This window comes from Paroedura picta, chromosome 4 (assembly GCF_049243985.1).
Source record: "Paroedura picta isolate Pp20150507F chromosome 4, Ppicta_v3.0, whole genome shotgun sequence".
Classification (NCBI taxonomy): domain Eukaryota; kingdom Metazoa; phylum Chordata; class Lepidosauria; order Squamata; family Gekkonidae; genus Paroedura; species Paroedura picta.
This window is the reverse complement of record NC_135372.1, coordinates 116,623,415-116,644,922: the sequence shown is the minus strand read 5'-3', so window position 1 is coordinate 116,644,922 and position 21,508 is coordinate 116,623,415. Positions and strand designations below refer to the sequence as shown.

At 46.5% G+C, this 21,508-nt stretch overlaps 2 protein-coding genes and 1 long non-coding RNA gene across 5 annotated transcripts in view; 2 read left to right on the top strand and 1 right to left on the bottom strand.

Annotated features, from left to right (window-relative positions):
- Nucleotides 1-804, bottom strand: part of ITCH (itchy E3 ubiquitin protein ligase) — a 65,512-nt gene extending 64,708 nt beyond the window's left edge. Inside the window, exon 1 of one of the 3 annotated variants that reach the window (XM_077335309.1) lies at nt 686-804. The gene's annotated coding sequence lies outside the window, so the exon portion shown is untranslated. Of the gene's footprint in view, nt 1-678 lie in introns of all 3 variants that reach the window. The other 2 variants (XM_077335308.1, XM_077335310.1) reach the window with 2 other exon arrangements.
- LOC143836252 (uncharacterized) lies at nt 12-11,659 on the top strand. The gene is made up of 3 exons (XR_013230560.1): nt 12-1,127; nt 5,248-5,402; nt 10,033-11,659. It is a non-coding gene; the product is annotated as an uncharacterized LOC143836252 (long non-coding RNA).
- Nucleotides 11,660-18,995: 7,336 nt separating this feature from the next.
- Nucleotides 18,996-21,508, top strand: part of AHCY (adenosylhomocysteinase) — a 32,606-nt gene continuing 30,093 nt past the window's right edge. The window contains exon 1 of the mRNA XM_077335306.1: nt 18,996-19,175. Within this exon, the coding sequence (XP_077191421.1) occupies nt 19,148-19,175 (28 nt within the window). The 5' untranslated portion in view covers nt 18,996-19,147. The remainder of the gene's footprint in view (nt 19,176-21,508) is intronic.

The window sequence follows — 21,508 nt, the reverse complement described above, 5'->3', positions numbered from 1 at the left end:
TAGTAAGACCTCAACGGACTGCAACATGTACAAGAACGGGCCCTAAACGCTGGGAAACAAGTCGAATGGTGGGGAAACCTCAGGGCCACACCCTTTCCCCTCGACGCTAAAAGAACCACCAGACGGCCGAGCACGACCGATACGGAGCAGGAGGATACCCCGCTCGAGCCATCCTTTAACCACCTGGCTGCGGGCACCTGGAAGACTCCTGCTGTAGCCAAACCGTCTTCTATTCTCTGGGTCTTCAATGCCTTCAGGGGCGGAATTAACGGCCACCCGACCCGACCCAACCCTCCCCTGGGGTGAGGCCAAGGAGGGCATCAGAAGGAGGCGAACCCCCCGCCGCCGCCGCCGCTCAGTCCGACGGCACAAAGTCAAGGAACCCCAAGGCAAGTTGGAAGGAGGCTGGCAGGCGGCGGGAAGCCAGCAAGAGACCCTCCCCTGCCCGGGTTGCCTTTCCCCACCGCCCCTCCATCACGTACTCTTCCCCCGATGGTGACGGCACCTGCTGCGAGCTCTCCTCTCTGCCCCCCCCCCCGTCGCCGGAGGAGCAGTCAGGCCTAGCTCAGACCCTCCGCCCAACGCCCGAAGGAAGCACCTCACAGGGGAACGAGAACAGCCGTCATCCCCAAGGCCCACCCACCTCCTCGCCCGACCCCAGAAGGCGCCTCGACATACTTCTTACCAGCCAGAAAGGCGACGACTCCTCGCCTAAGATGGCACCCGGTCCGAGTCCAACGGAAGCAACGACAAGCCGAAGCGGGGTCCGGACAACGCATGCGCTAAAGAAAGCCGCGAGGGGGCGGAGAGGACGGGTGGGACTACGACTCCCGGCACACCGCTTGAGAGCTCGGTCACGTGCTGATTGGTGAATCGGGGGCGCTCCGAAAGGCCCTCGCTTTCTGATTGGGTCTGACGTTGTTGCGATTATCTTGTCAGGAGAGAGCGCTGATAGTACGCGGGGAGGGTTTCGTCGCGAAAGATGTGTTTCGTCCCGCGTCCGCGAAGAGCGGCGGGAGGGGGTCGGCTGGATGGAACGGGAACGCCAGTTTTCGTGGAATAAAATCAAAACGTGTTAGTTTTTAAAGGGGCCACGCTGAAGGGCAAGCTATCTCAGGTACTTTCAGGTGAGACGCTGGTTTCGGGCAGGAAGCGCGGCAAAAGATATGAGTTCAAATTATAGCGAGGGGCGGTATACAAATTGGATGACTAAATTTATCCTCATTCTCACATAGGGTTAGATCAAGTCGGGTCGCTGTGTCTGTAGCAGTAGAAACGAATAAGAGTCCAATGGCAGCACCTTGAAGGGTAACTCAATTTGAGGCAGGGCACGAGATTTTGCGAGTCACTGCTTGCTTCTCCAGATACAGCGTGTAGGGTTGTCACTCTGGTTTGGGACGCTCCGGAGGTTTGGGGCCAGTGTCTAGGGAGGGAAGGAGCTCAGCAGTGTTGTGATGCCCCATAGATTTCACTCTCCAAGGCTGTCATTGCATCCAGAGTAACAGATTGCTATACTTTACAGACAGGGTTGCCAACCTCGAGTTGAGGACTGGAGATTTCCCAGAATTCCAACTGATCCCCTGACTACAGAGATCAGTCTCCCTGGAGGAAGTAGCTGCATTGGAGAGTGGCCCCTGAGGCATCATACCCTGTTGAGGTCCCTTTCTTTCCCAAGCTCCATCTTCCTCAGGCTCCCAAATCTCCAGGAGTTTCCTAACGCAGAGCTGGCAGCCCTGTTTGCAGGTTTTTGTTTTGTATTTATATGCTGCCCTTCCCTTTGGACTCAGAGCTGTTTACATAATTTTGATACAATTGTACACTATTATAAATATATAGCATTAAGATTAAAATTGGCAGAGGTGGTAAAATGCCAGCCGCACTACCTTTGTGACCTGGGCTTCCATTCTAAAGGAAGCATCCAGAATCATGCCCAGGTTCCTGGCGGAGTGTGTCTCTGAGAGCTGCACACCATCCAGGGTGGGCAGACGTGCTTCCTCTCATGGTCCCTTCCTACCTAACCACAGGACCTCTGTCTTTGCAGAGTTGAGCTTCAGACAACTCTGCTTGATCCATTTCATCACTGCTTCCAGGCATCTGGCTAAGGATTCTGGGGGAGAGTCAGGGCAGTCATCCATCAAGAGGAAGAGCTGGGTGTCATTCACATATTGATGGCAACCCAGCCCAAACCAAACCAGGCCTCAACCACATGCCTGGTGGAACACCTCAGTTTTAGGCCTGGTTGAACACCCTGTGGAACAATTTAAAGACTCAATTTAAGGTCATATTTAATTCTAGGGAATTTCCAGGCCCCACCTGGAGGTTAGTAGCCCTAGGATGACATGAATCCCACTGGGTAACCCTGAGCTCATCACTGATCTGGCCACAGTGATACATGCTCTGGTTACAACCAGGTTATATTAGATTAATACACTTCATGTGGGATTGCCTTTCAAAACTGTCTGGAAACCACTGCTTATCCAAAACGAGGTAGCAAGTCTGTTGTCAGGGGGAAAATACAGGGACTATATTACCTCGGTGCTGAATGGTCTCCACTGGCTACCCATTTGTTTCCAGGCTCCAAATGGCTTGAGGATACCTGGACAACTTCCTCTTTCCAAATTCTCCAGCCCACCAGTTTAAGAACTGTTTCCTTTCTATGCCTGCTAAAGACAGGATGTTTTCAGTGGTGGCACCTTATATGTAGTTTGCCCTTCCTTTTGTGGCCTGCCTAGCACCTAGGCTGTTTTCTTTTAGCCACCAGCCCAAAATATTTCAACTCCTCCAGACTTTTAATTAAGGAGGTGATTTTTATACACCATTTTAGCCCAGAAACGGCTGTTTTAAATTATTTGTGATCTGGTTTTATGATCTATGTTTTTATTATGCTGGGCTGGGGCTTTTTAAGTACTAGATTTTAATTAATATCTTTATATATTAAAATTATTTTTAGGTTCTGAGTTGCTATAGGAAGGTTCCTAGAGAAGTGGCATACAAATGTTCGAAATAAACAAAACTCCCGACACAACGGTAGTAATCAAAGGAAATAAAGCTTGCATTGTGTAACCTTTACAGCAAAAATTGGTGCTGAAAGATAACAGTGCCTTCCAGGTTCAGACACAGTGTTGTAATGGAAGCTGAAAAACAGTTCTGCAGAATGAATTGATGAATTGGCAGCAGAGGCAAGTCCAACAAACAACATACTGCAAAGCAGCAGCAGTTAAGCCGAGCCAATCTGGTCTTGCAGTTGTTGTCTTCCTCCTCTCGAACAATGTATTGCCTTAGTAGTACATTTCATTCATGCGCCATATTTTTTGTAATCCTTTCGTAAGATTCATGCAAATATACTAGACCAGACTTTGAACTTGACCTTTATGTATTTATGTCTGTAATATTTCACCAATGAATTCTTAAAAGCTTCCTGGTAGCCCTCCTGTTTTAATCCACTGTTTTTCTTTTTATTAAAAGAGACAGAGAGAGAGAAAGAACATTCATAAGATAACCTAATTGAGTTCTTTTCAGAACACACATTCATCTCAGCCCAATCATGAATATATTTATTCACATGTTTTATTTCAATTATGCCTTTCCAACATGGCACCCATGGATACTATGGCACCTGTTACCCCCTTTCCTGGTGCCCACCAAGTGCTTTTAGAAAGTGGGCAGGACCAGACAGAGCCTTTGCCCTGCAGAACTCAAATGCCACCAGAAATCTGATTGGGCATGCAGATTTTTAAGACTGCTTCAGTAGCAGCTGCCCCAACAGGAGAAAGATGCTCCCTGTATTGCTGGAAGTAAGCCATGCATGCAAGAAAATATTTTTTTTACAATAGATCACTGCTGTACTCAACACCTTTTCCTGCAGCAGGAGCATCCACAACACGGTATATTCTCCATTTAGTCCATCCTCATCATGACCATCAACTGACATTAGGGTTGCCAACGTCCTGGTGGCACCTGAAGATCTCCTGCCATTATAATTGATCTCCAGACAACCAAGATTAGTTTCCCTGGAGAAAATGGCTGCTTTAGAGCGGTGGTCCCCAACCACCGGGCCGTGGCTCCCCCCCCCCCCCGCAGTAAGAAACTTCCCAGGCCGCAAGCTTGCTGCCCGGCAAGCTTCTTACTGTGGGAGGGGGGGAGAGGGAAGTAGGGCTGCACACGCGCAATGTGTGGCAGAAACATGCATGCACGCACTTTCGCACATGCGCCAAAGTGCCACACATGCACATTTTGGCTGCGCATGCGCACATGCACGGGTGTGCATGCGCAGCGTGCGTGGCCAGGCAATTGCCCTCCCTGCTGCCGCCGGTCCCCAGCCTGAACATGGTTGGGGACCACTACTTTATAGGGTGGGCTCTATGGCAAGGGCAGCCAAACTGTGGCTTTCCAGATGTCCATGGACTGCAATTACCAGAAGCCCCTGCTGGCATGCTGGCAGGGGCTCATAGTAATTGTAGTTCATTGACATCTGGCCATGCCTTCTCTATGGAATCATACCTTGCTGGTAGTTCTCCCCTCCCCAGGCTCCCCCACCCCCTCCAAAAAGAAACCTCCAGGAATTTCCCAACCCAGAGTTGGCAACTCTAGCTGCTGCGAGTCCTATAATCTGGGTTTGTAGCCAGTCTTGCCTCATCCAGGGAGCAGCTCTGCCTGTTGGTCTCTACTCCCTGGTCCTCTTGGTCTCCAGTCCTGGGGCCCACACTTTCAGTGACAGCTGTCTCTACTCTTCCCTTGAACAAGCCCCTTTGCCAGCCTCCTTTCCTTGCAGGCCTTTCCTTCCTCTCTCAGCCAGGCCTGCCTTTTCATCTGGCTCCAACCTTGTGTGTGTGTGTGTGTGGGGGGGGGGGGAAGCCGTCCCATCCATTGAAGACCTGCCCCTGCCCCTGGCCCTGCCGTTTTAAAACTGATAGCAGTGCAGGCCTCAGGGGTGGTTCTTCCCTGTCTCACTTGTGTTTATTTTTAAAAGGCATTCTGTTACACAGAGCATCTGACTGAAATATTGGGGAGTTACTATTAAGAATTTTGCATAGCTTCATTCCCTGATATTTGCAGGCTGACTCTACAGCCATTTTTGTGGTTGTACCCACCACCCTGTGTCAGAATGCTAAAAGTGCCTGCAGGTTTGAAAAGGTAGAGGACCTCTGGCATATTGGTTCATTGCTTAGAATGACTACCTAAATTTTCAGCAGACATCCGTAGCAGGGGCATGAAGCTTAATGGGATTACTTATCTCTAAATTTAAAGGATCAAGGAGCTGGTGTTGGAGCCCTCAGACTCATGACTGCCTTAAGGTCACCATGATGGGGATCTGAACTAGAGTCTCACAAATCCACATCCAACACCCTAACTGCACACCACAAAACTCTAACTACAGCTTCACTACCACCATCACACCACCAGTGAGTCATTTAATCATTATCTCAGCAGTATATAGGGTTGCCTGTGCTGAGCTGGGAAATCCTTGGAGACTTGGGGAGTGGAGCCAGTAGTGGGCAGGATCTGGGGCTGGGAGGGACATTAGTGGAATAGGATGCTATAGAGTCTACCTTCCAAAGCAGCTATTCTCTCCAGAGGAACTGATCTCTTTAGTTTGGAGATACACTATCACTCCAGGGGAAGCCAAGGGTCCCACCTGGAGGCTGGCATCCCTAGGAGTATGGGGCAAATTCATTAAAATATTTCCCAATGTCGCTTAGATAATGCCTAAAGGAGTCCAGGGAAGTTTATTCTGTCAAAAATCGGGGTCTCAAAATGCTTGTATTGTCTGTACATTTGGACTTCATTTGGCTCTCTAGTTTTAACCTCTTTTTTGGCAAGGTGGGTCATGTGGGTGGAGTAAGATTACTCAGGATGAGCTGGGTGCTGTAGCAGTGGCGTGGTGAGAAGCATCTTTAAAAAAATCTGATTAAAAATTTGATGCAGAGAAGAAATGGAAGCTTGTTTTCAAATAAGAGTACTCCTAACTTAGGTCTATCATGTTGTGATTCATGCTTCTGCATTCCCTTTGTGGATTCTCTATTTGTCTGGGTCCTTTATACATTTCAGAGGGCTTTTTAATAATGTTTTGACTCATTTAAATAATCTGCAGCATAATACACAACACATCAACCAAGGAGCTTGTGAGCCGCTGACACCCATGAAAGACAGAGACCAAGGACTGGCCTATTCTTGGGCACCATTCCATGGGGGAAAACAACGTTGAGAGAAAAATGACTTCCCACAACCATGTGGGGTGCTGACCTTGACCGCAACCCCTATATTTATTTATTTATTTATTTATTTAGATTTCTACGCTGTCCTTTCCTATGGATCTGGGTGGTTTATACTGCGAGGTCGTGCTAAAAGCATCCCAGCCACTGTGCAGTTTCCACACAAATGAGTACCCACACTGTACCACATTCTGTTAGTTACCATACCATAAATGTAGCATACAAATCAGAATCTTGCATCTTAAATGTGCTGCCTTTATGTTTTTTGACTGAGCCCTCTGTGTTTTTAAGAAGCAATCGGTAACAAAGGAAGATGTTCCACCATTGGCCTGTAACATTTCTTGAGATCTGAGACAGGTGTCTCAGGGAAGTGGAGGGAGCTCAGGGGGGAGATGATGCCATAGGGCAGGGGTAGTCAACCTGTGGTCCTCCAGATGTTCATGGACTACAATTCCCATGAGCCCCTGCCAGCAAACACTGGCAGGGGCTCATGGGAATTGTAGTCCATGAACATCTGGAGGATCACAGGTTTGACTACCCCTGCTTTAGAGGGTGGACTCCATGGCACTGAGGTCCCTGCTCTCCTTGAGCTCCATTTTCAAATCTCCGGGAGTTTCTCAGTCTGGATCTGGCAACTTTACCCATCACCCATCTCCAGTGGCCAGCAAGAAACCTGGGAACCCCAGGCTGAGGACCCCCTGGTGCCAGATACCAATATACAGATTTTAAATTACAGTGTAGTTTGGGGGACTTAAGAATTTTATATGTTGCCACCACTGTCTGTTTATATTGCAGCTTCAGCCTCAAATTAAATAAATTAATTAAGTGTTCTATCAACTCCCTTTCTCTTGCCTGTAGTCTCTGTAGCCTGCGATGCAAGCTGCAGTGGTATGAGAATGCTATAGCCCCCCACCCCTTTAGTTGGCAGCAATCCTGTGGACTTAGAAGCATGGATACATTTATGTGGTTATTTTCAGAGGGTCCACCTCCCAAAGCTGCTTTTCCTTGAGTGGAACTGGTCTCCATTGTCTGGAGATCAGCTGTAATTCCAGGAAAAGTGCAGGCCTCACGTACTTTTCTTTTTCTAAATCATGTAGCAGAGGGGAACACATAACTAGCATCTTCAGCAGGAATGCAATTAGCATGCAATGTGACATTGTTACCCTTGAATGTTGCCCTCCTATGGGACTGGTCCATGTGAATGGCACTGTAACAATCATCACAAAGACTGCAGTCATCGAGTTGCTTATCAGATGTAGAATGGGTGGAAGTGGGCAACCACATAATAACACCCCAGCTTTGATGTGGAGGACGAATTGTGCATTTGTGGTTGTACCTGTGCTTCCAACTGTGTTTGGAATTGCCAAGTACCCTTGTGAAATTGTTTGGACTTTAGGTTTGCACAGTTGCAAGTTTAATATCTAAAGCACTTCCTGAACCAAGAACTTAACTTGAGCCAGCAGCACAGCAAAATCACTGGCCTTGAAGCCAAGAGACTCGGGACCAAAATATATGACATGAGTCAGTTCATGGGTACCCAACCCAACTTGTAGCCATTTGTTTGTTTAGTGCTCTGGCCTCAGGCTTCTCAGTCTGTTGGTCTCCTTGAGAAACAGGACTTACCCTGCAGATTATTACTTGGCAGGTTAAGAGCAGGATCTAGCACCCAAGGGGTACAGTCTGAGATGTGATTGGGCCCAGATGCCCTTAAGGTAGGTGGTAGAGTTCCGGAGGCTGCACTGTACTCTGAACAAGACCGTGCAAGGAACTACCACCACCCAGGCATTGTTTTGGTTGTCTTCTGGTGCTGGTGACTCATGTGTGGAGGCTTCTGCAGTGCTGGTCCCTCCCTGTTCCCTCTAATCCTCTCCAGACACTGACTTTCCTCCCTTGAGGACTCAAGTCAGAGTCACTGAACTGGTCAGAGGGGGTTACTGCAACTGGAGGAACTCACACTCAAAGTGTTCTGTTGTGTCCTTTGGCCCAGGAATGTTTCAAAGGGGAGGAGAGGCTTCAGGCTTCCCCCCAGTGCCATTTTTTGCCACTGAGGGATGGAGGGTGGGCTGTTTGCTTATAGGTCATATTGAGCATTTTGGCCTTCAGGATACCATTCAGCCTTTGTGCATTTTGGCTTTCCGGTTACCATGCTTACTTGGATACCACATTAAAGCAGGGGACTTATTTCATAGTTTCTGTTTAACATTCGAAACTGACCTAACTCATAGTAGTAAAAGGGCAAATGAGGTCAAGACTGCAATTACTTTCGACATGAAAATATGGTATAATTGTTTAATAATAGAATTTGCATTTGCAATGAGACTTGCTTTTGTTCCTTCTTCTCCAACTTAGCCCATACATGCATAGCTCATTCCTGACCCAAAAGAGTGGGCAGATGCTAATTAGAAATCATATTTGAAATTCCACTTCAGCTACTCCTACTCACTGCTTGAAGAGTCAACAGGGAACAAATAACAGACTTCCTGAGATATGATATCAACAAAGTTTTTTGTATCTAAGGTAAATGCTATAATCACTTCCTGAAGACCAGTATGATGAATCAAAAATACAGACTAAGTTTTGATCTGACAGTTAAAAATGCAGTAACAGTATCAGCTCCTTGTGTGAAAGCAATTTGGGTAACATAATGGACAACTGGAAGATGGGCAAGGAGATTTCCAGTTGCTTTGGAAATGAAATAGGTTGGATCCAGCACAGTGTTTCCATGGGCACAAGGCCTTTTTGCCTGTTAACTATGACTTTCTTTGAGTTCTCCATTTATGGGGCAGTGTGATTGTGCCCAATTTTAGGATATGAGAAAGTTTCACTACATAAGTGGATGTCCTTGTACCTGTTGTATACTTCACTGAATCCAGCCTGCTATCTAGAAAGTCAAATCCGAAACCTGTAGCCAAGTAATACACTTCAACTGGACAAGACCAAATGACACTGAACTGCAAGCTTTCATGTTCTTCAGAACGCTTAACCAGGCTGGATGCTTTAAGGAGGAAAGAAATAGAAGGGGAAGGAACGTGTTGTGGCCCCTGATCTTGAAACCTGTTTTTTTTATATTGTATGTAGAATGTCAGACAAATTTGAACAGATCAAGCATCTTTTCTTCGGCTGGTTGCTATTTTCATTGGTCATTATCACATGACATTTGTTGCTGGATTATGCTTTCAACCAGTATAGACACCAGGAATCTTTATCCGGAGTGTATGAATTTTATACCAATAGGTGGATCATACCATCTATTTCTCATAAGAGGGGATCATTATGACTATCCAGCCTAGATGGTACTTGGCTTAGACTAGTGATTACCATGCCAGACCTTCAGTCTTTGTTAGCAAACAGAAGCAGGATGAGAAGCTGTTTGTCCCCCCATAGACTTCTGGGAAGTGGAGATGAAAGGAAACATGTGGGAGGCAGGAAACACCCAGCAACTACTTGAGATTCCAAAGCAGAGCTTTGCACTGATGTAAGCTGCAAGAACAATCAGACAACAAGTTCCTCTTGAGCACTGTTATAGGAGTGGATACACATGTAGAAGATAGGAAGTAGATGGGGAAATACAAATAAGTTTCTCCTTCCCAATTTTCTTAGAGCCACTTCAAGGACTATGGGACCTTCTGTTAAAAAAAATATCAGGCAAAATTTCAAAGAAACAGGATTATATTAAACAGTGGTTTGTATATAAGTAACCTCATGCTATTCCCTGTATGCCTCAAAAATGTACAGCACATTAGGACAATTGATCTCCATACTCATCTTCCAGATCCTGGCATTTTATTTGTTGGTTTGTTTTCCTCCTTTCTCCCCAAAGGCAAACCAAAGCAGCATACTTCATTCTCCTCTCCTCCATTTTGTCCTCACAACAACCCTGCAAGGTCGGTTAAGCTGAGAAGAGTGTGACTGACCCAAGCTTGTGACCGGCCCAAGCTTCCATGGAGTGTGACTGGCCTGAGTGTCCACAGAATGAGACCTGGGTCTCCCAGATACCAGCCCAACTCTCTTAACCACCACACCACACTAGCTCTCATGAAGCCTCATACATTAATTGCACATCACAAAGTCCATGTATCCCCTACTTCTCTGCCTGTCCTGACAACAGACATGCTCTGTGTTCTGTGCCTGGGACTTAAATGTCCAGGTGCAGAGAGCCTTTCAATTTGAATTGGGACCCTGGTGCTTGGGGAGAGAGGATTGAAGTCCCTCCCCCCACTGATGTCATTTTCCTGACCTAAAACAGCACCCGTGAGATGCTCTGTCTTGTTGGGGAAGCTCATGAATCTGGAGAGTGTGCATGTAAGTTTCAGCGACTGCTGGCAGGGGGGCTCATGGGAATTGTAGTCCATGGACATCTGGAGGGCCGCAGTTTGACTACCCCTGCGCTAGAGTCATTGCAGTAGTTGGAGCATGGGAGTAGGCTTAAGCCCACCCCCCAAAATACCTGCAAGATGTTTCAAGCATGGACCTGAATTCCCAGAACCTGTCTGTTGACTGCTGGGAAACACAAGAGCTCAGTAATGTGTGATTAAGATTGAATCAGCCTGATTGGGAGACTGCTTCTCTTTGAATGAGTCCTCCTAGCAGCTGCAGATGTCATTTAGCAAGTCAGGCTCTGCAATAAATGCCTTTGTTCATAGAAATAAGCATGTGGGCAGTAAGCAGCAGTGTCTAATGTGCAGAGTTGCTCCGCTCTCATCTCCATCAGGACAGGAGGTTTGGTGCTAGAGGGCATTTGGCTGTTGAGATCTGCTGAGTAGTTACTTGGTTGTTTCTTGTTTGTATAGTGCCTGTTCTTCTGAAGATCGCTTTTTCAGATGAGATTGTTCCATTTTATCTGGGGGGGGGGTTCCTAGTAGGGGGAGGCTCAACTTAAGATATGGAAAAGTAAGTATTTTAAAGAGAATGTTTAGGCCGCAGTCCCTTGAAACAGGAAATCTGCACTCGGACATCTCTACCTGCTAGTCACAAGTATCTGTATCAGTTTCCTGTTCCCTGTAAACCGCCCTGAGCCTTCGGGGGAGGGCGGTATATAAATATAAATAAATAAATAAATCCAAAGCACTCTTAATGGCGTTTAATTTTTCAAATCATTTTCTAGATGCTTTATTTAATTAGCATTCTGTACATTTTCTTAGTAAGGAAAATAGTTTAGCAATTCAGGTAAGCAGATATTCGTTCCTTGCTCCTTCCCAATTTAATCAGCCAGGGGAAAAATCCCCATGCTCAGTTAGCTATATTTCTGCCACCACTCAAGGCTCTTTGACAGATTAGGTCTTGCAAACATTTACTATGCCACCTCAGTCCTGCAAGCACCAAAACCAGTGCTGTCTGAGAATGTAAGAAGAATATAACATGAGCCCTGCTGGATCAGATCTGTGGTCAATCTAGCTCAGAGTATTGTTTTACACAGTGGCCAACCAGTTGCTGTGGAGGGTCAACAAACATATTATGACTAAAACACCATAGAAAGAAGCTATGATGAAACAGCCCCCACACCGCCACTACTAGGTGTGAGTAGACTGACTAGAACTCTGTCATGAGAACCTTGGGACTATTCTGCTGAATTTTCACTTTTATCTTGATTCCTCCAAACCTATCAAACTCATTTAAGATCCTTTTTACTAACAGCTCTTTTACCAATTGAGGCAATGCTGTCTGATCTTCACGGACCAATCACCTCTTGCTCTGTTGACATTTACTGTCACACCTACCTACAGTCTGAACTGAACAGAAAATTGTGTTTTCACTTCTACAGGTATCAGATCTTATAGCAAAACAGATCTTATGTATTTGAAATTTGCATTTCCATGCCCCATAATGTTTCTTTCATATTTGACCATACCAGTCCAGCAGCCCAATAACTTTAGAAATCATTTAAGTGGGGAGCCAAGATGGTATGAAGCAGTGGAATGAAAAATAAACAATGAGATGGTGCTGGGCTGTAGCAGCGTGTTTTGTTAGAGTAGCAGAATAAAGTTTAACTCCAGTGGCACCTTTAAGACCAACAAGGTTTCATTCAACGTACTGATTAATTGTATTTGTTGACTGCCACTCCTGGGCCATTCTGGCTCATGTCGGTTTACTATAAAATGATAAAACAGAAGAAAAAATGTACAATCCTGTACCCTGGCGATATAACTATCTAATCCCCTTGTCCCTTCTTTGCAGCCACCTATGGTCCCCAACCACCATCTTAAGAGGTAACTCCTGCCCAGCTGCCCAGCAAATAGGGTGTATCTGAAGAAGTGTGTATGCACCTGAAAGCTCATACCTTGAATAAAGCTTTGTTGGTCAGAATACCATTAAAACACACAGGATAACGTCCCAAAATCTGTATAAGTTTACGTCTTTATAGAAAAATACAAGTAGAAGATAGAACTGAGATGAACTAACTAGAGATAAAACCAAGAGATAAAATAAGTCTCTTACCTTTTCAAACTGACCCTTTATGATAAGGAAATCCATTCTAGACAGAATAGTAAAGAGAGAGAAAGAGAGAGATCTAACTAACTAGGATGGATGGAGATGCAGGGTTCCATGTCCTGTTCTCATGGTACCAAGACGGAGAAGTGTGGCAAAGCACGGAGAGAAGGTGCCAAAAGCAGAAGGAAGATTCCTTAAGAGTACCATTCTACACGTCAAAGGGATAGCCACAGAGCATAGAGTGAAAGGATGTTCTGTATCCAAACCTATCTATCTCTATTATAAGGATAGATACAAATGGGTAGCCATGTTGGTCTGAAGTAGCACAATAAAATCAGAGTCCAGTAGCAACTTTATGACCAACAAAGATTTATTCAGGGCATGAGCTTTGAAGTGCAAGCACTCTTCGTCACAGTCTACTGATGTAACAGAATTGATTTTTGCTATATATCCCCTGTCGTGTAAGAAGATCATAGTCTGACGAAGGGTGCTTGCACTCGAAAGCTCACGCCCTGAATAAATCTTTGTTGGTCTTAAAGGTGCTACTGGACTCTGATTTTATTGTATCTCTATTATAGACCCTCTCTGAAACCTGTGGCTAAGACACAGCATAAAGTCCTTCACTTCCAACATGAACCATGAAAGACACTTTTCCTGGGATCTTTCCAAACAATCTTATCAAAACTGGATATGGGAAAGATTGCAGCAAAGTAAGCATCAACCTGGAAAATGGAAAGTCAGTGGATACTCTGAAAACAACCCCTCCTGCTTTGATGAATTCATGTGGAAGTATCTGTGAAAAAGAACAGGTGGTCAGAGTGGGCTTCGGTCTGTCTGCATGGCAAAAGGAAACATGGGTGCATGAAGGAAATGGAACCTACATCTGGAGAGTTATCTAGAGTATGTCCATTCCAAAGTTCCTACTGGAGAGTTACCTAGAGTATGTTCATTCCAAGGTTCCTACTGGTCATGCCATGGCTGCCCAATAGCTGGAAGCTGGAAGTGCTGCCTTTCCTTTATTCCCTCCCATATTATAATGAGTGTGTGGCTGGTGATAACCTGACATCAGGGAGGCATCAGTGTATTGGCTGGTTGATTCCATCTATTGCAGGGATACAGCTAAACACTATTTCATGATAGGTGGATTGCAGCAGGCTTGCTATGGTCTCCAGTGCAATTTGTATGTATTCTGCTGCCCTTTGGAGTTGGATCTTTGAAATAAATACTTCCCTTTTACTAAACAAATATAGGATAACTAGTAATCAAGCCCACTGTATGATTAATACAGCGGGCGCTAGGGACTTACTGTGGGTGGGGGCTCCGTGTCCTCCCCCAGGCGGCCGGCTTTCGGCGGCGGTAGCGGCGGGCTGCCCCGGGTGGCGGTCTGTCTTCGGCGGCGTCCTGATGGGGCGGGGGCTGCCCTGGGTGGCGGTCTTTCGGCAGCGGCAGCCTGATGCGGCGAGAGGCTCTTCGCGCCTCTCGCCGCATCAGGCCACCAGGCAGGGAGCCCCCAGCAGCCGCGCTCCGTGCGACTGCCGGGGGCTCCTTCGGGCGGCGGCCTGACGCGGCAAGAGGCGCTTCGTGCCTCTCGCCGCGTCAGGCTGGGAGCACTTGCGAGCCGCGCTCTGCGCGGCTCACAGTTGCTGGGGCTGGGAATCGGAGAGACCAATCGGCAGGCGCTTCGCGCCTGCCGATTGGTCCCTCCAATTGTCTGTCCTGAGGAAGGGTCCAATCCGGACCCTTCCTCATCACGGACAAATCCCACCTTAGAAGCCCTTAACCATTTATTTAGTCCGTGGCACCCACGGCACCACGGGCGGTTTAAAGATGAATGGTGGCCAAGCTGCTTAATGCTTAGCTTTTTTAATATTTGACAAAGCCAGGTTTAAAAACACGAACCTCTTGATTTTGGGAGACTATGTTGAACTTGGTGCAGTTGATTTTCCTGGTTTTCCTGGAACAGCGTGACTGAATTTGCACCTCTGCCTTTCCCAAGTGTTATATAAAAATAACAGGAGTATTTACCAAACAAGCTGAAATAATAATCTCAGCAGTTCTATGGGATCTGAGCCAAGTCACAAGTTCTTCTTTGGTTAGTCATTAAGGTTGTTCCTGTTGCTGTATAAACATTAGCCCTTTTGTCTGAAGGTTTTGAAGTATCCCAGTTTGTTAGTGCCACATATTTATACTTGAGGACCATAATTTCTTCACATATTTGAAATCTGAAAGGTTTCTAAATATGTAACCCAATCTATTAAAGTAAGAAGATTAGCTACGATAGCAGTATCTTCTTTCCAGTGCTGCTTTAAAAATTGACAAATGAAGGCTAGTCGAATCACCAATCCAAAACAAAGAAACTTTTGATGTGACAGCTTATCTAGAATTCTTTATTTAGATATGATGTGTAGTGTAATCACTGTATTGTAAATAAAGTTCAAGATAAATCATAAATTAATTTTTGCATAATTTGCCATTTATGAAAACTCAAAAAAAAAAACAACCACCTCAAAACAGGGTCCTGATCTTTCAATATCCCGTTTTCAAAAATACCTTACTCAGTGGCTAAACCGCTTAAATGAAAGTTCAATTCATGCGTTCCTCAATTAACATATACATGTCCTGGAGGCTCGCACTCTCCAGGAAGATTCTTTCGCTCTCAGCTAAAATGGGCATTTCAATTCCAGACACATTTATTCCAGCTTAAGTTTTTGTGACTTAGAACTTGGTTTAATGAAAGCCAATAGTCTGTAAAATGACACTGGATTTGTTTTATTTCGGTGCTACAGACCAACATGGCTAACCCGTCTAGTATTACATTAATTAGAAATCCAGTCTGGTTTCCTATAGAATAAACCTTCTCTGCCCTCTGCTGGAGTGAAATTTAATGAGACTAAACCAACACACATCGCTTTGAGAGAAACTGGTAATCTGGAGGGAAATACTGAAGGTGAAGTCCCTCTGTTATGTTGTACATTTATGCAGGTGGGGAAGAGGACAGGCAAGGGAAGCAGTGTGGGGGGGTGGAGGGGGGGAGAAACAGTCATTACTGGAACATTTAAAGAACTCCTGGACATAATTTGGCATCCTTCTCAAAACAGAAGAGTGCTATAACAAAATCAGAGTCCAGTGGCACCTTTAAGACCAACAAAGATTCGAGGCGTGAGTTTTCTAGTGCAAACACTCTTCCTCAGACTATGAACTACCATCATGACAGTGGGAATATAAAGCAAAAGTTAATCCTGTTAAATTAGTAAACTGTGTCACATCATCCAAATACAGCCATATGACAATTCTTTCCTAAAACAATCAATCAGTCCCCTCGATAGATTCTGAATGAAGAAACCAATTTAATCAAAAGGCTGATAAATACTTCAAAATTCAAAACATTCTCGCTAAGACTGTTTCATGTATCGTTGACTAGTTTTAATGTAAACCGCCCTGAGCCTTTGGGGAGGGCGGTATATAAATCTAAATAAATAAATAAAATAATAAATAAGATTTATTCCAATATATAGAGTAATCAAAATGAGGTCCTAGGTAATCGGGTCCCAGGAGCTTTCTCAGTGATTACTCCTCAGTATATGGATGGCTTATCACATTAATAATTAGCTTCATAGTATCACAGAGGCAATTGCTCAAGCATCCTATCCCTTTATTGTAGGTTTAATAGGATGCTATTTATTTAATAGGATGCTATTTATCTATTTATGTCATGAGAAGATTTAGCTGCTCATTTCCACATGAGGAATTAAAGGAATTGGACATTTCCCCCCAGGACAGCTGCCAGTCATGAACCCCAAATTTGCCCTTGTAGTGCAAAAACTATGCAGTAGCTCAGTTTGCTACTTGGTCAGTTTGTACTGAATGCTATCTTTAACCACTCCTAGCGGGGTGCGGATTAAATAAAGCAGTAAGGGCCCTGAGGGCGGGCCCTGTCCGGGATGAGGAAGGGTGCCAGGCCCCTTCCGCCGGACTGACTAATCGGGAGGCACGATCTGCCCCCCTTCCAGGTCGCACGCATGCGGCCGCCCGCCGCGATTACCTCGCTCATCTTCCAGGCGGCTGGTCACAGCCTCGCCACACGCCCAGGAAGGGCCAGCCGCTGCAGCCCTGGCTCCGCCTCCAGGACACCTTGCCCCCGGCCCACACAGCCGAAAGTGGCCCGTGCCACCACCCGGCGCAGCAGGACACGGCGGCGGCAGTGCTGCCGCCGGCCCCCACCCCACATGCACACGTCCCGCCCAGCCAAGGAGCCTTGGAAACCAGTTGCGGGGCCGTGGCCAGCGCCGACGACGACCGATACGCAAGCTCCGCCACCAAAGACCTGGCCCCTCAACTGCAGCCTCATCTCCTGCTCCACCACCGACTTCCACCGTTGCCCGCACACTCCGAGGTAGGCTGCGCCGCGGGAGCGGGGGCCCAGGACAACCCACCGCCGGATCACATGCCACCCAACGCCCGCCCTCAGGTCCGGCCCCTGCCCCAGCACAACCCGCCAGACTCCTGAGCCCCGCTAGCGCCCGCTGTATTTAAAGTACAGCGGGCTTATTTTCTAGTCTTTTGATAAAGGGATAGGACATTTTTTCCAGGCTAGGTAGCAACTCAGCCGGGAGCTCTTTCCACAAGGTCAGGGCCAGGACCAAAAAGGCCCTGGTCAAGGCTAGGTGTGCTTCCCTGGGGCTGGGTGTGGTGACAGGGTTTTAGTTCATTGTATCTATCCACTGCCATTTCCCTCCCCATCCCATTATCTTACCTCAGCTTAATAGTCCTGCTGCCTAACAATTTCCTTTCTATTTCTTGACAGCTGTAACAACCCTGCCCCCCCCTTCTGCCTTTCTTCCCTCACACCAGCTGCTCGTAGGTTGGATAAGAGCCCTAAGAGTTATGTGTCTGACATCCCTGGTCTAAACCATCCCTAGCAAGTGTTTGTCCAGCTGCTGCTTGAAGACTGCCAGTGAGAAGGTACTCATCCCCTCCCATGGCAGCTGATCCCACTGCTGAACTACTCTTGCTGTAAAATTTCCCCAAGCTCATAGGTTGAACCAATAATTGCAAGCTCTGTTCTCTGCTACCATCAGGAATGTCTCCCTGCCCTCTTCTAAGTGACCTTTCAAATACTTATAAAAAGAACAACCCTCCCCTCTCCACCGCCAGCCTTTTCTTCTCCATACTGAGAATTCCCCAGACTCTCAGCCTTCCCTCGGAGGGCTTGGTCTCCAGGCCCAGGCCCATCTTCATTATGCTCTTCTGTACCTGTTCCAGTCTAACCACATCATTTTTGAGGTAGGCCACCAGAATGGCAGACAGTACTCCAGGTACAACTTGGCCAATGCAGTATACAGTGACACTATGACATCTTGTCATTTGGATGTTATACCTCTGTTGATGCATCCCAACATCACTTTAGCCTTTTTTGTGTGTAGCGCTCTATCACACTTACTTATATTTAGACTACAGTCCACCTTAAAAATTACTGTGCGCACACACACTGCTATCCTGAAGTATATCCCTCATCCAGTATGTTTCTCATGTTCTGTTACTCAGAATGCAGAACTTCACACTTGTAGATTTGCATCTTGTTCACATCAGCCCACTTTTCCACTGTTCATCTAATTGAATTTTACAACTTCTGGGGAGATTGATACCCCTCCAAATCTGGCGTCATCTGCAAATTCAGTGAGTACACCTTCCACCTCCTCATCCTTATCAAGTACCTGGCCAGAACTGAGCCCTGTGGCAGCCACGATCCCTCCCTCCAGTCAGATGAAATGTCATTGGCAACTACTCTTTGGGTGCAGTTCTCCAATCTCACCTTCTATCCCTGTCCTAGAGTCCAGTCCACAGTCCTCCCAATTGATCCATCAAAATATCATGGGGGAACCCTGTCAAAAACTGTCCCAAGAAAATACTTATTTCCTCAACAAGTACTTAAATTGTGGGGTTCACTAATCTGATCCAGCAGGGCTCTTCTTATAGCCTTGTGGCACAGTAATCTTGATTTAAGGACAATGTTAGTTTGATATACAAACACTTTAAAATAACCCAAGTTGCTTTTTGCTGGAAACAGAAAGCTGGAGATCCTTGCTCATCCAGGAATTCCTGGGTTTAAAATAAATAAATAAATAAAAACTATGACTTCCTCTCCAGAGGACTCAGCCTTGATCACTCAGGAGGTGCACATGGGGGTGGGGGGTGCGGCAAGCGCTGCCTGAACGAGAAAGCCGCTGATGCAAGGCTTCCCAGCAAGACGGTGGGACACCTGCCCAGGCACCGCCCCCCGACGTCAGAGGCGCCAATGCTCCGCGAGAGCCTCCGCCGGGCTTCTGCGCATTCCAGGGCCACGCCCACCCCTGCCCCACACGGGGATTGGTGGAGACAGCCTCCCGCATCAGCGGAAAGGGGGCGAGTCTATTTAAAGCCCGTTTTTTGCCGCCCGCCGGCTCCCGCCACCTCGCGCCCCTCCTCTTACGCAAGCGCTGCTGTGCACCAGCCGCAAACGCCCCAGCATGTCGGACAAGCTGCCCTACAAAGTTGGTAAGCGGGCTTCTGCCTCTCCTGCCGGGAGCTGCCTCCGTGCGAGGCCTGTGCAGGTCGCTTGGTCCCTTTGCAGCCTCCATGGCGGCGGTATGCCTGGGCTGGCTCGCTCGCTTCCCCGCAATTTCGTTGCACCTCTGCGAAGCGTGCTTCTCTGTGCCTGAAGGCTTCGTGTTGATTCATTCCCCTCCCTCTTAGGAACCACGTGCGCGCGCAGAACTGCCTCTCTTACGCGCCGGATTTGGCCGTTCAACGTAGCTATTAATGCTATAGTCTGCAGATGGGTTTATTTTGGCCTTTTTAAATCCCAAACGGACTTCAGCGCGACTGGCGGGCGTGGAAGCCTCCGAGCAAACTCCATGTGGCCTTCGGCGGCAGCAGTGGCTTCTGGTAGTTGTAGTACTTCGGGTTCACCGATAGAAGGAGCGAGATGTAGTCTAGCAGACGCGGAGACTACATTTCCCAACATCCTTCCAGGGACCGCGCTGTCAAGCAGCTGCTGGCTCCTTAACGTGTTAAGCGCGCTGGAGGTGTCTGTCAGTAGTCAGTGTTAGAGATAAGGCTGTTAGAAAGAAATGAGTTTCAGGGCACACGTCAGAGTTGAGAGTTGCCCTTTAAAAAAATAAATAAAACAGGACACAGCTTGCAAAGTTGTGTAAGAGCAAGTATTTTGCAAAGTCATGGCCACATTGGCCTTTTGCACTCTCAGACAAAGGGCAGCAACTATGAGGAAAACTCAGTGGACTGTACCTCAGTTGGAAAAAGTATTCATGCCCTAACTGGTATGTTCAAAGTTCCTGCATCATTAATAAAGAGCTATATTTGCATGTTAGGGACCAGAAATGGAATAAACATAGGCATCTTCTGTTCTATGTGTGTTGAATGTAGTTTCATAATTAAGAAGACAAAGGTGCCTTCAAATTACAGCTGACATGTGGCAACCCTATCTGTGGGGCAAATAATTAGCAGAGGTGGTTTGCCCTTATCCAGGTGACAACTCCACTGATCCTTGATGTCTTTCACTGAACGACTAACCATGGCTGATCTAACTTAGCTTCCAGGTTCTAGCTCCTATGTAAAGAAAAAAAAATCAAGTGTCCACTGTATGCTGGCTGTATGTGCATCCACTTTAACTTGTGAACAGGGCTACTGTATTGATCCATTGCCATTTCTTGAAAGAGTACTTGTTGGGGGTCCTGTTCTGTTTTATTCTCCAGTATTCTTGTGTAGTAGCATGCTGACAGGGAATGATTGACTAATTATTCACTGGCAATGGAAGTTTGATCCTGTTTCTGTTGGATTCTAGTCTGACACTTAAAATGGCTTAGAGACCAAATAGCTTGCATCAGCACTTCTGCTTCTGTGCCTGTTCAGAAGCCCTGTAAAATTAACCAGAGATGGCCCTCTCTTAGGCTTATTCCTAAGAAACTCTCCCATGAAGCTGGAAAATAAGTTTCTGGAAGAACTTCAGTTCTAAACCCTAGGATATTTCTTTGCTTTTGAGTCTGTCTAGCAGAAATGGCAACTGAGGGAACTGTCTGAACCACAAAAGGCAGCAGAAGTTGCTGATGAAACAAATTACTTGGGTTAATGAAATACTAGTGTAAGCTATAAGGGGATCAAGAGAATTAACCATTAAATTGTTAGCTAGATTGGGCTCCTGTGGTGGTTAGAATAAGTTTTTATATGTTGCTTTTCTCTACTTAAAATCACCTTCCATTCCTCTCCCCACATCTGACACCATGTGAGATTGGTGGGGCTGAGAGTCCTGAGTGAACTGTGACTAGCCCAAGGTCACCCAGCAGGCTTCATGTGGAGTGGAGAATCAAACCTGGTTTCCCAGACAGGAGTCCGCTGTTCTTAACCATTACAACCATGCTGGATCTTTGGTTGATTCTGGTATGGTCATGTTTCTCTTCCCCCTCCCCTCCCCACATGTACCTAAAGTTCATGTGTCCTCCACATTTGAGTACTTGAAATATTCTTTTTTTCCTTTGTTGAACATAAAGCCATCAGGATCTGCATAAGATCTGACTTAAGACAGCCAAATCTTCTGTTCCAGTGATCAGCCAAATGCATCTGGGAATTTCACCAGGAAGGTATCTTTAATCTAGTACCTGTATGCCAGGCAGATCCACAATAAGGGAAGATAAATGTGGGGTCTTAGAACAATAGCTCCCTGATAAGAGCTGTAAGGATAGTTGTGTGAGAATCAGGTACACCTCACACTCTGTTCAAATGTCATACTGGGTCCAAATGCATCCTTGAACAAAGGTTCTCTGCAGAAGAGTTTTAAAGGAGATCTGGATAGTATGTAAAATTCAAGCACCCTT